We start from the raw sequence: 14,624 nt of genomic DNA, 5'->3' as shown, positions 1-14,624 counted from the left end.
GTCAAATACCTAGGTATAATAGAGAAGAAACGGTAAGGCCGGCAAAATTCTGCTTCGACCAGACATTTGATGCCAGTTTTATGCACGTGAACAGACTTGACTAGACGCAACATCGAACCCACATTGTGCCGTGTGCCTGCCTGTACCTACAGTCAAAGGAATCTTTAAAGGAACTTTGAACCTTCAAAGGAACCTTCAAAGCAACCTTGGAAGGACCCTTTGGTCCGTGCTAATGTTTTCCGCCAATGAAAGGAGACGGGCCTTTCCGGCTTGGCTTAATACAATATGCAAGGATGCAAGGCCACAGAATACAAGGGTCGTCGCTTACAACCAACAGAGTAACCTGACCCAGGTGAGGTCAAGTGAGGAGAGTACATCTCCTCAAGCTCAAGGAAATACTCCATTCAATATTACTTGGAGCCTGTGATGGAGCTCAGCCGAATCTCTCTCGCCGCTGCCCCGAGCATTGAACGTTAACCTTGTCCGTCCCTCCATGCCTGCCGTGCCGTGCCGTGCTGGCCGAAATTAAGGTCGCTGCTTTAAAGTCCCAATTTTTGTTTCCATTTCGAGACAATGTTGGTCCACCAACGACGGGTGTTGACTCCATCGTGAATCGAGCAAGCCGGACCGCTTGCTCGTGCCATGTATCATTTGCCATACGTCAATGTTAGGTTACGGGAAAGTTTACTCAATTGATGGGTTCCGCACTTCTTGGTGAATTTCTCTTTGTTATTCCTATTTTCCCTTTCTTTCATTGCAGGTTATCATGTCGGGGATCAATACCTCTCATTTCCTTCTCACACGCTCTTTGCCATCGTCCACACTCTTTTCTAGGCTATTCTCTTCTTTTCTGTGTTTTGTCATATCGTCTGGGGCTTTACATTGATCATGAGGATCTTGACTCCATTTTTACTATTGCTGCTATCCGCAGATGTAAATGGACATGTTTCATCGCGGGGTACCAATGCAGGTATGTCCCAGAACTCGTCCATAATAAGACAGAGAAGAAACAAAATGCCTAAGAAGGGGGGACAATAACGATATCAACTAACATAATGTCTCAGTGGCCCAGGAGGGGACGTTTTCCCTCATTGACAAGTTTGTTGAACAATGGAAGCTTGATCACCCTTCTCTCAGCCAGCAGCAAGTCTTGCAAATCCATGCCACTGCGCAGCAGATGAAAGATAACCTTATTAACCCTCCACTTCCTCCGCCACGTGTCACTGTACCTGTGAGCAAGCCAACGAATGTTCCTCTACCTGGTAAGGCGCGTTTTGGCAAGATCGTGAGCAACAGCACGAGCGGCGTACATGGCGCCAACTCGACCCTGGAACGAGCATTCGAAATCGTTCGACAGGCTCAGCGAGAAGCCGACGTCCGAAATAAGGAGCGCTTTGCTAACCCTCGCATCAATACCTACTATGATCGTCACGGTGCTGGCACCAACAAAGCTCGTGCCCTAGACAATGCGTCCCTACACATCAACGAGACAGTGACGGCTGCTGCTGCCATCGTTGCGGATGCCACAGCCGCCAACGCCACCGTTATTGACCATGCCAAGTATGTTTTACCGCCTCAAGTCGCTGCTAAGCTTGCGCAAAACGGCGAACACGAATCATATTTGGCCAAGCGAACACCTCCAGGCTCAGGCAGGACCTGGTGGATGGAGACCATTGCCCGCGAAGGTAAAGTTCCCTTTGGCGGTTCTGCCAATGACGGATACAAAGTTTTTAGAAATGTCAAGGATTATGGTGCAGTAGTATGTCCTCTATGAAATCGTTTCCTGTTGAGATGCTCGCCGTGCTGATATGAATTTGCAAAGGGCGATGGCAAGACAGATGACACAGATGCCATCAACAAGGCCATGTCTGATGGCGCCAGATGCGGTGCCAACTGCGGTTCTTCAACCATCAAGCCTGCCATTGTGTATTTTCCATCTGGGTATGTACCAAGAAGCCTTGTTCAGGCCAATATGCTTCAGCAGGCATAATGCTAATATTATTCCAACAGTACCTACCGCATTCGCCAAACCGTCCCCATGTACTACAATACGCAGGTCATTGGTAACGTATGTCGTCGATCGGCCCTATTGGTCTAATTTTAGAGGAAAGTATTTAATAAAACTCTTCCAGGTCAATGATTTGCCTGTCATCTTGGCAGACGAAAACTTTGTTGGGTTGGGTGTTCTTTCGTCTGATGAATACACCGGCGGCAACGGCGGCGCTGACGAGTGGTACATCAACCAGGTAGGTTTGAACTACCTCCCCATTTCTCCTATTCCAGGAAAGTGAAAAAGGAAACGATATCGCTGATAGGAAATGAAATAGAATAATTTCTTTCGTCAAATTCGCAACTTGATTATCGACACTAGCAAGGCGAAGATGAAGAGCATTGCTGGACTTCATTGGCAGGTAGCGCAAGCAACCAGTATTTATAATGTTCAGTTCTGGGGTTCTACAGACAGAAATAAGGAACACATTGGTATATGTAAGTTTTGCTTTCTCCTTCCCCCGCTTACCGTCCTCTGTAAAATGGGATACTGTAGCCCCTTACTTATCCTCGTTCTTTACTCATCTAGTCGCCGAGAATGGCAGTGGAGGTTTTATGGGCGACCTCATCTTCTCAGACATAACAATTGGTATTCGATGTAAGTGATCGTGTATTGAGACATATTTTTATTGTTTGAGCTAACGGAGTATCTTTAGGCGGAAACCAACAGTTCACATCTCACTCTCTAGCGTTTGTTAATGTCGGTACTGCTGTTGACCTCCTCTGGGATTGGGGATGGACGTGGAAGAATATGTACATCTTTAACACAGACGTTGGTTTCAACATGAAAGGCGACTATAGGGGCGGATCTATGGTGATCCTGGATAGTCATTTTGAGACAGTCAACTCGGGAATCAACATTAAAACGCAACGGGGAGCAACGGACGCAGAACAATTCTCCATAACGCTGGAGAATATCATCATGAGCGGCGTAAAGACCATGGTGATCCATGATTCTTCTAATACCGTGCTCGAGGGAGGCTCTTCAACCATCGAATCCTGGATTCTTGGCAGAGTCTATGATGATGACCACAAAGAGGGTTCCTTTGTCAGGGGCAAAGCATCCAAACTGGCGAAGAGGGAGCCGTCTCTTGTGATGACAGATGGAATAGCCAAGGATGGATACTTTATCCGTCCCAAGCCTCAGTACGAGCACAAGTCAGCGGATTATTTCCTCAGTGCCCGATTTGCGGCTAAAGGTGAATCTTTTCCACAGTGAATCGGACATGTACCCCCCACGAAAGAGAGCGATCTAACCCAGCTGTATTTAGGCGACGGCGTTACTGACGACACATTCGGGTTGGCACTGGCCGCTTTCGTTGCCTCAGGGAAAGGTCAAGCTCTTTATATCCCAATGGGATCCTACATTATCACCAACTCAATCTATGTAAGTATTCTTGTTGTCTCTTCAAAGCATTCTCCAGCTAACTTTAGATCTTCTCCCTTTTCCTCTAGTTCCCTCCTGGCTCCGTTATTGTAGGCGAATGTTGGGCTCAGATTGTAGCCAAAGGAAAAGTAAGTCATAACTTTCGTATTCGGTTCAATTGAATCTGGGAGAGTGCTGATCATTATTTAGTCTTTTCAAGACGCATCTAACCCGCTGCCCCTCGTTGCCGTTGGAAACTTTGGTGAGACCGGTTCTATGGAGATTCAAGACTTGCTCTTGACCGTCCAAGGGCCAACTGCTGGCGTTATCCAAATGGAGTGGAACATTGCGCAAGATAAACAAGGATCTGCGGCTATGTGGGGTGAGTCAACCTTTTTTCTTCTTTTGAGGTCTTGTCATTATCCATCGTTCATGACCTAACCACCCATCAAGATGTCCATTTCCGTATCGGGGGGGCAGCCGGCTCACAACTAGAAGCCTCAAATTGCCCGAAATTGACCGGGTCCGTCAACCGCAATTGCGTGGCTGGATCTTTGATGCTGCATATGACCACCAAATCGTCAGGATACTTCGAAAATGTTTGGGCTTGGACTGCTGATCACGAACTGGATGGTGGTCCCAGCCAGACACAAATTGACATCTACGTAGCGAGAGGTATATAAACCTGTAAAAATTACGTCTTTTTATGGATTTTACTTACCTTGGTGTAGGAATCCTGGTTGAAAGTACGGAAGGCCCGGTCTGGCTGTATGGTACGTCGTCGGAACATGCTGTCCTCTACCAATATATGGTATACGGGGCAAACAATGTCGTCATGTCAATGGTACGTGGCCACCACTTGCATTTGATCTACTTTTAACCTTGCTTCCTTTTCTGGATGGCATATGTGTTCACATGGCTCACAATAGTTGCAGATTCAAACTGAAAGTCCATATTACCTTCCGGATCCGCAAGCTCCTGAGCCCTTCACAAATATTTCCGGATTTGCCGGTGACCCGAATTTCAAAGATTGCGACGCTTCCAACCTCCATTGTGCAGCAGCTTGGGGTCTCTCCATCATCAGCTCTACCAATGTTCGCGTCTACGGAGCCGGGTTGTATAACTGGTTCCAGCGATACGTTCAGCCATGCGTGGATACGCAAGACTGTCAGCAGCGAGCAGTCAATATCAAGAACAGCGGCCAAGTCTGGATATACAACTTATACACCATCGGCACTGTAGAAATGGTCAATCATGGGGACGATAAGCCTGTCCTGGCCAAAGCAAACACCAACACGAATGGGCACCCATTTACATCCGTCGTCAATGCTTGGCTTCTTGCCTCAACTGGAGAGTACGTACATTGTAGCGAATTGTTTCTTTCCCACATTTTTACTAATTGGCTTTTTCAGGGGCTCAAGTGAAGATGACGATGACTTGGATGATGATGACGACTACGGGACACTCGCCAACTGCAATGGTCTGTACGATACACTCGAACAGATTCAGGATGCTTATGATTCCATCCTGCCAGAGTGTCTCAGCCAGTATCTGTCTAAGTCCTTTCAGAAGAATCTTACTAGCAGCATAACAAAGTATGACAGTATCATTAAAGACGATTACCACTCTAAATTTGTCATCTATCATGACATCGTCCAGACCCAAGTTATTGATCAGATCAAACGGTATATGCTCGAAGACAAGGCCATTGGTTGGCACTGCGCCAAGCCGCAGAAAAGAAAATGCTGTAACGAGTGTAGTGATAGCGGGGGCAACTACATGGATCCTATCTGCTTTCATCTAGACTGCTCCGGATCCAACAAGGGATCGTCCACGAAATGTAGCAACGGCGAAGACAAAGTAGTACCCTGTCCAGATCATGTCGGAGATTTTCCGGGGCCCTATAAGTGGGTTCTCGATGACTCGGCCAAGTTCTACAAGAATCTAGAGGAAAGGTATGGCATTCCTCAAGATTGGATCGAGTTTACGGATTACGATGTCTATTACAACTATGGCTGCGTCTGGAATCAGCACGACGAGAGCGGAAATGACCTCGCGCAGTGCCGGAAGAATACTGATGTCTTTTGGCGCAACTACCCGAAGCTAAAGGATAATTTCAATCTCACGGATCCCTCGAGTGTCATCAAGAACGCTTATGACAAAACAAAAGCGCTGCTAGCGGAGAACGAGGTGCAAATGACAATGGCAGGCTTTCACTTTGCCTCTTGGAGTGATATTGCCAACACGCTCGCTCTGCCAGCCATATCCCTGAGTGCCGCTGTCCAGAACATGGAGGGCATTGTCAAAATTGCCAACCAGAAGATTGAGCAAGAGCGCAAAGAAGGCATCGCGGCTATAGTTACAGCCGTCTTCTTCTTTATCCCGTTTGTTGGCGAAGCCGCCAGCGCTATTGGCTTGGCAACACTACGCACTATCATCGACCTTGCTGGTACCTTTGCCGACATAGGGTATAGCATCTACGATACCCTCCAGGATCCCAAAAATGCGCTCACTAATATGCTAGGCATTATCTTTGCCGCAGGAACCTTAAAGGGGGCTTTCACAGCGGCATCAGCAGAATGGAGGGGTCTTAAGCAAGAGAAAATTGAACAATTACCACATACGTTTCTTAAGGATGTAACTGCCATGCGAAAGATGCAGGCTTCATGTAAGCTATGACAACTTGGTAGTGAAGTAGCTGAGAAATAAAACATTGAAGCATTTCGCCTCGGAGCGGGACAGTGACATGGATGGAAGTAGAGTATATAGAGCCTATTTTTGCTTTGCTGGCAAGCTTTGATCTTTAGCATGGTAAGGCCGCTTCCTTGAAGTCTAATACCACGCTTTCACAAACTTATGAAAACACAAGTATATTGAAAATGAAAATGGCCATGCCAATGTTTCTCCCCGTTAGGAATATGCTCCTCCGCATTTTGCGCGAAAAAGTGGCGTCAGATCCTACCAAATGGAACTTGATTCCAGCGAAGGGATTCGTTGCACCACTGCAGATAAGCAGTTGAGGCATGGACGGTGGTTCGATTTATGTGGCAGTGGTTCGACTTGTGTAGCAGTGGTTTGACATATCTTAGAAGTCGAAAATCTTAGGAAGAATTTATAACAGGTGGAGTGCCACATTTAAGTCTGCTCTAACGGACCAACATAAAATGTGAAATGTAATATATATTGATTAAATACAATCCTCATAAAAAATGGTTGTCGAAATCATTTACAGCGGCGCATTAGGCATCATGGAAGACCTGTTTCTACAAGTGAAGACAAATCAGGGCTATATCGCGGTCTCAACGGCTATTCTTCCACCTTCACGTGACGAGACTATGAGAATATACTAAGACCCCCATGGCTGGCAGCGAGCACAAAATAAACCATGATGCTTAACTTGTAAAGTCGTCACCATCCGCCTCTCCCAAAAAGCTCGTACTTTACGAACGGCAACCTCCATACCGATGTTAGGAAAGCCCGCCGCCGCAGCTCATGCCTCGAACTGAAATGAGGTAAATGAGATCGATACAGAATATTCATTTCCCAAGGTTAACTAGTATGCAACATAAGCCGCATTTGCTTGATTAAACAGCTAATACGTGCAGTCTCGGAAATCATTTGCATACGCAGAGTTCTGTTCTCGAGTGTGCATCAATGAACAACGACGTTAATAATCTACTGTCGTTTGACACATCATCTCTAGAAACAGACTTTAATAGCATAATCCCCTTATACATGTTATTGCATGCAATAGAAGCTCGAAAAATAATACTGGGCGAAATGTTTTTCAAGTAGAATGATTGCTGAACACAGAGAAGCAAACCGCCCACTGAATTTTGTGCGGTAGCCACCGGGAACAGGAGGACGCCGTAGATACCATTGGCCCAGAATGTCTGCTTGAACTAAAAAGGCATCTAGAGTGAAGCAAAGTGCTTTTCCTGAAGAAGGTTCTGCAGCTATCTGTAGCGGCTTGGATTGAGCTCCTGTGGAATGATAGCTGTATCTAGGGTTTAATAACAAGGGGCATCTGCTCACTGGGAACGAATGTCAAAACAGCTCCAGTTAATATTGTGCAGCAACAAGATGTCAATTCTAGTGGCCGACGGTTGATTCTGTCAGCGCTAGTAAAATGCATTGCGATATAGGATTATAAGGCTGGTAAAGGGCTTTCATAGTACAGGGGACAAGCGCCGAAGTGTCAGGGTCTGCACAGTGAAATTGTCGCGCATTCGATCTCAGGGCATTGATAACAGATGAGTATAAAACCGGAATCACGACGGACCCAGTTTCCTTTCTCAAAGGAGTTTCTGAGTTGTGGCTGCTTTAACCTGAGCAGTCCCTGAGTCTTACTGAGTTACCTGAGCACGCCCCTGAGCCGGCCTAAGCCAACCTAAGCTAACCTGAGCAACTCCCGGAGTTTCCCTAAGATACTTGCTATTGGTGATACCGTACCGGTATTATTATGCTCTCTTTTAACTTAAGAATAATTACGCGGACTCTACGCGGCTATTATGCACATGCCTCTTGTGACCTGCTTTATGTGAGATAAGAATCCGTAGAATAACTAATTAATTACTTGGAAATTATTCTATTATATAAGATTTATAATAATCCTTAGTGTCTCTGATAGCTGCCTAGACTTAATCTCGTGACAAAACGCTAAATTAGAGTTATATAAGTCTCCTAATCGTTATAATGGAAACTCGTGGAATTATAAGGCCATGTAAGTCCTCTTCTTACCTATAGCTCTTACTGCTTTCTCTGATTTATAATACCTCTAGTAGAGCATAGTTATTAACCTAGCTCTCTAAAAACACGTTAGATATTTATAACGCTCTATCCTTACGTCTGATCCTATTGTGAGCAGGACTTATAGAGGTTTGCTTTAGGTTAGCCATACTGCTAGATGGTAGACTATAATTAATTTAGTCATGCAAATATAAATTAATCACTATATAGAGCATTTAATGGCGGTTTACTTTCTCATAAAGATCCTAATAATTGCATACGTCTTATACGCTAAAGTGTGTTCTAAGAGACACTATGGTGCATAGGCGGATGACTTTTAAAGGAAACTATGATTCTAAGAAAACGCAATAATATTAAATAACGCTAAAAACTATTTCTAATTCTTATTTACGTTATCTTAGTATTTTATTTTGTTGTGCTTATTATAGAGCAGGGTGATATTATATTGCTTAATACCCATATAAATAATGCTCCTTTGTCGTGCAAAAGGGATAACTACGGCAAACCGAAAATATTGCCTATAAATACAACGTCCCTATAGTTGTCTGTGGGTGCAAATACAGGATGCACCCAAGTGGCGGAGTGTGGCCACAAATAACTTTTCAAGTGTTAAAGTTGATTAGCTGACGGATATAAAGCGATTCTTGTCTAACAGCGAGCTAGAACTAGCTCCTTGTAACACCCCTATAAAAGCGCCAAAATTAACCTTTATGCCTCACAGATGTAATAAGGGAGATTTTGCACAGAAAAACAGTTTAGATCGACTATAGCTTAATTTAGCAAATAAAGATAGCAAATAAGCGCCATAAATAGCCTTTCTAGTTACAGATTAATTTAGTGGTAGCCATGGATTACTCCAGCAGGGAGCCAAAAACCGCATATAATAAAGATACTTATTTAACAAAAATTAGCCTTATCAAAAAAAGCAAGATTGTACTTTGTGCACTATTATAAATATGCCCGGCCAGGGATAAATAAGCAAGCCTGTAGACATATATTAGTTCTACTACTCACTATATTTCACTGAAAGAGCAGCAGCTCTTGTGGGCTCAAATAGAGAAACAAAATGTGCAATAGAGCTGCTAGGTCCTAAAATATCTTAGGCCAAAAAAACCCTTTAATAGCGGCGCTAACTTGATAGGCGGCAGCAGTAAGGACGATAAGGCAACCCTAATAGTTTTTAACTAGCCTGCCCATCTTCTAAACGCGGCTAGCAACGGCAGCTTAATAGGTGCAACTTAATAGGCGTACATCTAAATAATAGTCTTCCAAGAGGATATTCCAGGAAGACTAAAAAAGGATAATACTTAAGAGGATAATAAGGTAAAGCTAATATATATTAGATAGCGCTAGACTACAAGCTATTAGCATAATAACCCCAATAGCGTATAAATAGTTAATTGCTCTATGTGTTATTATAACTTATTGCATGATTAACTAGATCTACTTTTATACTCCTAAATCTAGGAGAGGCACTCCTGTAAGTCTAACAAGAATATTATTTAGGAAATAAAATTAAAACTAGGTTTTATGCCTATGCAGAATAGGTATTAGAAGAGACTTTAGCCTATACATAATCTTTAAATGTAGGGGAATTTATTTAGGGGAACAATCACATTTGTGATTCCAGAAAATCCTAACCTATATAATACTAATATATATACCATGTACTGCCTGCGTATAAGGCAGCCCTAACGTTAGGCAAAACCCTATTATAGCTGTTAAGTTAAAGTTTTCCGTTAATGCCTATTCCTTAAGCTCTTATGTTTCTTGTTTAGAGATTATTTTACTATTTTGCTAATATGCACTCTTTAGTAGATCAGAAATACCTTTAATTGCTAAATCTTATTGATGTCATAAGGCTAAACTACCCATAAAGGCGCTAGTCCTAGAGTAACATTTAACTAGTTCACCAAGTATTAAAACAATTTATTAGTTAAGTTAGCCTAAGGGGAGCAGAGGAACTTACCCAAGCAACTAATAGCTTCTAAGTTAAACAAAAAATAGAGACACGTTAAGGCCTATATAAACAGGCAATTTATCCCTAATACTTATAATGCTATTTAATATGCTCTATATTAGTTTAGATCGCTAGTATTAATTAGGCGGTTTGTTTCTTTCTGTTATATTGTCTTTAGAAAGGTCGCATATATAAAAGACACGCTTTTTCTCTATTAAAATATTTAAGTGGTACAGTAAAGGGCAAAATTCATATTGTGGCATTTACTAGATAATAATTATAGTGATGTCTATTCTTAACTATCTGCGGCTTTACACTCTAGCTAAGCTTATACTACCTTCAAAAGTATCTATTAGTAGAGGCTTATAACAAAAGAAAAACGTGCCTATATTTAAGTTCACTAATATAAAGTCTTATTTAAACTCTCATTTAAAAGTTTATGAAAGTTCTAGAATAGGGTTTTAGGTTTAGAATCTATTTATTTAAAATAAAATGTGCTTTTTTTTGCCCAGAAATAAGCCTGTCCCTGGATTAGCACAATATAGAACCAAAAAAGAGGGGCATCCCACCCCGACCTAACAACAGCAGCACACTTAGCGCGTCAGTATTCTTAAGCTCTAAATTCAAATAATATGGCCGCCGCTTTCTGACTGCCAATTTTTATTAGTACTTTATTGTGACGTAACCAACAATTTAACTTTCTATGTTAGTCCACAATTTCCCAGTTATTTGCGGAACTATTCCTACGGTTGCTAAATCCTCTGCCTAGGACCACCTCTAGGCTCGCTAGACAAACAATTACCTACTTTCTAGATTAAAGCTTAGGAAGAACTTAAGGCTAAAAGATAAGGTTAGCTAGCCCTCTGTCACTCACACTATGGAACTCTAGGTCAACTTTGCCAACAACAGACTAATAAGTGATTAGATGTTAAGTCCTGCTGCCTGCGCGGGGTCTCTAGCCGCATTTTATCTCAGATAATGCCTAACAGCAAGTGCTCGTGAATAGGCAAGGTTACCCAAGACTGTCGCATTTAATATAATTTATTTAAAAGCATATCGCATTGCAGTTTGGCGACGTTCCTCTTGTCCATATAGTCTACAGAGGCAACCACCTTATTTCACAATAGCAGACAGGCCACACAAATGCTACCAACAACCTCCCAGCGCAGAGCGTATACCCGTCTATTCCAAGCTTGTATACGCTATTTAAGGCAGCAGGAGTTAAGAAGGTCATATGGACCTGCAGTATGTGAAATTCCACCAAATACTGAGCCCCCGCAAAGGCAAGCTGACTTTCCACAGCCACATCTCGCAAGCGAGGCAACCGTGTAGCTGGATGGTTCGACGACTTCGTCAGAGAGAAGGGTGATTCGGACATCGAGAGCTATGCGCTTTTTGGAGGACTCCTTGGTTGGGCCACCGCTAGCAAGGACTTTACTGAGCTAATGGAAGAATATAACGAAGAGACGTGGCATATAGCTCATTCCAACCACTGATCTGACTGTTATTCCATGCATCCTTGGGCAGTCGCAGGGTAACTCACGCAGCTGGCTTAGGCCTAGCTGGTGTCTTATCATTTAGTCTACAAAAAGAAATTGCCCCGCAACAGCGCCCATAATGACCAGCAGCAGCGGTGTATACTTGTTGGTAAACTTATACAGAACCCCCAAGGCAAGCATGTACAAAACTGCTGCCGGCCCGACCTGCGCTGTTGTAACAATCATTTCATCCACGGGCTTGTTCTTCACTTTGTCAAGGGAGCCTTCGATACTGGCTCTCAGAATCTGCGCGGCGATAATTGCTATGACACCAATAACTGAACCACAGAGGCCATCGAAGAAGCTGGCGAGGAACTATTTCTAGTCAGAGAGGTTTCAAAGAACTTTGATGAGAGCCTGAAGGAGTCGGGTTTTTCTGACCTTATTTCGCACTAATTTTTCTAACAATTCATGGCCCGCAATGGTAAAAACAAAACAAGGGAAGAACATTCCCAGAGTAATAACAATAGCTCCTGCAAAGGCGTTGCCAACTGAACCATTAGTGTAAGCACCCTGGAAGCCCACAAAGGTTGCAAAAATAACTAGTGGTGCTGGCAGGATATTTCCAATAGCAATTCCATCAATAAACACGCTCTGGGGCAGCCACGCTCCCATCAGGACAGCTTCAACCTGCACAAATGGTATGGCAGTGTACGCGCCGCCGAATGACAGCGTACCAGCAACCAGCCCAAGCAAGAAGAGATGGATCAATGATGGTGTCCGAGCGATGCCAAGGGCCAGGGATACGGGCGATGGAACACCACGGAATACGACGTAGAGTGCATAGCCAGCATACTGTAAGACAAATAGCGCGGCCGCGGGGATCCAGAGGCGTCGAGATATGAAGGTATAGATAACGCCATAGAGGCCGAGAGAAATGAAGCTGTGAGGGTTGCTCGAGTCAGTCCGAATGGATACCGGTGGGAAACATCTACCGTTTGCTCGTTGTTGGCTCAGTGGAGTGGGAATACTGACATGTTTATACGAAGTGCGCCGTTGATTGCTGTGCAGATAGCCGCAATTACCAGAAACGGGTCGATTTTCTTGGTGTCATGCTTCCTCACTGAGTGATCTGCGATCTTGTGGGTTGCTCGCAGGATCTGGACCACAGTTAGAGCCCGATGATCAGACATCTCCACACAACGGAATAGAGAACATACCATAGCCGCGACGATGGGTTGCAAGGCTCGAAATGACGCATTAAAGTACTTGTTCTCAAATCCCGCCAACGAATAAAGGTAGCTGGCCAGGAGCATTAAAATGAACCCTGGTAGGATGAACGCAGTGCCGGCAATTATCCCACCCATCCTACCCGCAGATAAGCAGCCGAAAAACATACACAACTCGGCAGCCTCGGGTCCGGGGAGGATCTGATAGACAGAGAAGACGCGTTGGAAGCGTGGGAGGCTAATCCACTTGTCTTGAACTACTAGCCTTTCTTTGATCAAGGCGATCTGCGCGACGGGACCGCCCCAGGCGAAGAGCCCAAAGTTGTAGAAAAAGAACCAGAAGAGCTTCAAGTATGATAGGTGAGGCACGTTAGAGTTGTCTTCGAGTCCACGGTCATCATTGTAATATGGCGCAGGAGAGACTGGTTCTGTACTGCTTATGTCCCGGGACTCCTCATCCGCTTTCTTGGCAGCTGGCGATGCAGTTGCAGCCAGTTCCGAAGGTGTGGATTCGGCCGCCATTGAAGAGGTCTGTATTTGCAAACAATTGATAAGTGATCATGCTGAGAGATTGTAGCTGCTTCCGTTGCTCGAAGCAGTTTCTTATATATGCTGAGGTCGTTGCTGTTTGGCTTACCGGACATTCGTGCAAGAGGAGGATGGACGGACTGGGAAGCATTGATTGGCCAGCCGACTTGGTCTGCATATTGGAAATGAGACGGACAGCTTAGATGTGATTGGCTTTGGCTATCACAACATCAAAAGTCGGGTCTCCTCACCAGAGACTACACCCAAAATGGCTAGTAGTAATATGCTCCACAAAAGAAGCCTTGCCTTAATGTGTGATACCGAGATAGACTGGCCCGATCGCATTGGCTGAACTGGCATTGAGGTGAGCTCGTGGCGAAACATCCCCGCCCAAACCAAATGGATTGGCGCTGCAGCTTCAGCGCCAATAATATTGTCCGAGTCCCGGGACTTTCGTCAGTCGTGGCCACACTTCCTCTACTCCTACATTCAACCCTCCCAACTGCCTCCAAGCATGAACAAAGCAAAGGTGCGTGGCATGTAATTGTGCTGGAGTACAGTGACTCATATCGCTTAGGACCAAAAGCGTGCTCTCCGCCTGAGAGAAAACAAGCGAAGGCATCGCCAACGGCATAAAGAATACGTAGCCGACCTCGAGCGGAGACTGGCTGAAACACGTGAACGTGGTGTCCATGCAACAAAGGAAGTCCAGGCTGCAGCACTGCGAGTTATCTGGGAGAACTGGCGATTGAGACAAATCCTCCATGGCCAAGGACTAGACAACGACGCAATCAATTCCTTGATATATAAGGATGCGCGAATCGGCCGTGCATCCCCATCAACTATAGGCTCCTGTCTTATAAGGGAAGAAGATGTACGATGTAACTCACAGGGACGGAGTCAACCAGGCTCACTCGCTGAAAAGGAAGTAATTGAGAAATCATGCGATGCCATCGCCGAAAACATAGATTACAGCCACACAACGCCTAACAGCAGCCCATCGGGAAATCCCAACGCCAGGCATATTTTGTCTTCCTCACGGACAGCATGTACTGAGCAAGCATCACACAATGGTGCGCGCACTCCGCCTTGCAAGCTCCTTACAATTCTCGCAAGCAATCCCAATGCCGACATCACGCAGGTGCCAGGTGCGGCAGACGAGCAGGAGGAAAGTGAAGAGCCAGGTGGCATGGAGTGTTTGCAAGCCCGAAAGATGCTGATGCGCTTTGCTACCACGGAGGCCAAGCTTGATGACATTGCTACTG

The 14,624-nt window shown here is 44.7% G+C and overlaps 2 protein-coding genes across 2 annotated transcripts; one reads left to right on the top strand and one right to left on the bottom strand.

Moving 5' to 3' along the window:
• Nucleotides 1-888: 888 nt before the first annotated feature.
• Nucleotides 889-11,620, top strand: VFPPC_16940 (LysM domain-containing protein; the record flags this gene model as incomplete). The annotated part of the gene is made up of 17 exons (XM_018294692.2): nucleotides 889-970; nucleotides 1,065-1,759; nucleotides 1,823-1,941; nucleotides 2,011-2,068; nucleotides 2,133-2,246; nucleotides 2,328-2,487; nucleotides 2,579-2,647; nucleotides 2,706-3,248; nucleotides 3,321-3,436; nucleotides 3,505-3,564; nucleotides 3,626-3,797; nucleotides 3,869-4,090; nucleotides 4,147-4,259; nucleotides 4,351-4,769; nucleotides 4,828-6,083; nucleotides 11,289-11,369; nucleotides 11,427-11,620. The coding sequence occupies 17 exons, from the start codon at nucleotides 889-891 to the stop codon at nucleotides 11,618-11,620; spliced, it is 4,473 nt and encodes a 1,490-aa protein (XP_018136796.2).
• An 81-nt stretch (nucleotides 11,621-11,701) lies between these two features.
• Nucleotides 11,702-13,353, bottom strand: VFPPC_10910 (chromate transport protein; the record flags this gene model as incomplete). Its single annotated transcript, XM_018289204.2, has 4 exons — nucleotides 11,702-11,977; nucleotides 12,044-12,545; nucleotides 12,638-12,762; nucleotides 12,823-13,353. 4 exons carry the CDS (start codon nucleotides 13,351-13,353, stop codon nucleotides 11,702-11,704), a joined length of 1,434 nt encoding a protein of 477 aa, XP_018136795.2.
• Nucleotides 13,354-14,624: the final 1,271 nt, after the last annotated feature.

This window comes from Pochonia chlamydosporia (assembly GCF_001653235.2).
Source record: "Pochonia chlamydosporia 170 chromosome Unknown PCv3seq00014, whole genome shotgun sequence".
NCBI lineage: Eukaryota > Fungi > Ascomycota > Sordariomycetes > Hypocreales > Clavicipitaceae > Pochonia > Pochonia chlamydosporia.
Note: the sequence above shows the minus strand (reverse complement) of the source record. Positions and strands in the feature narration are given on the sequence as shown.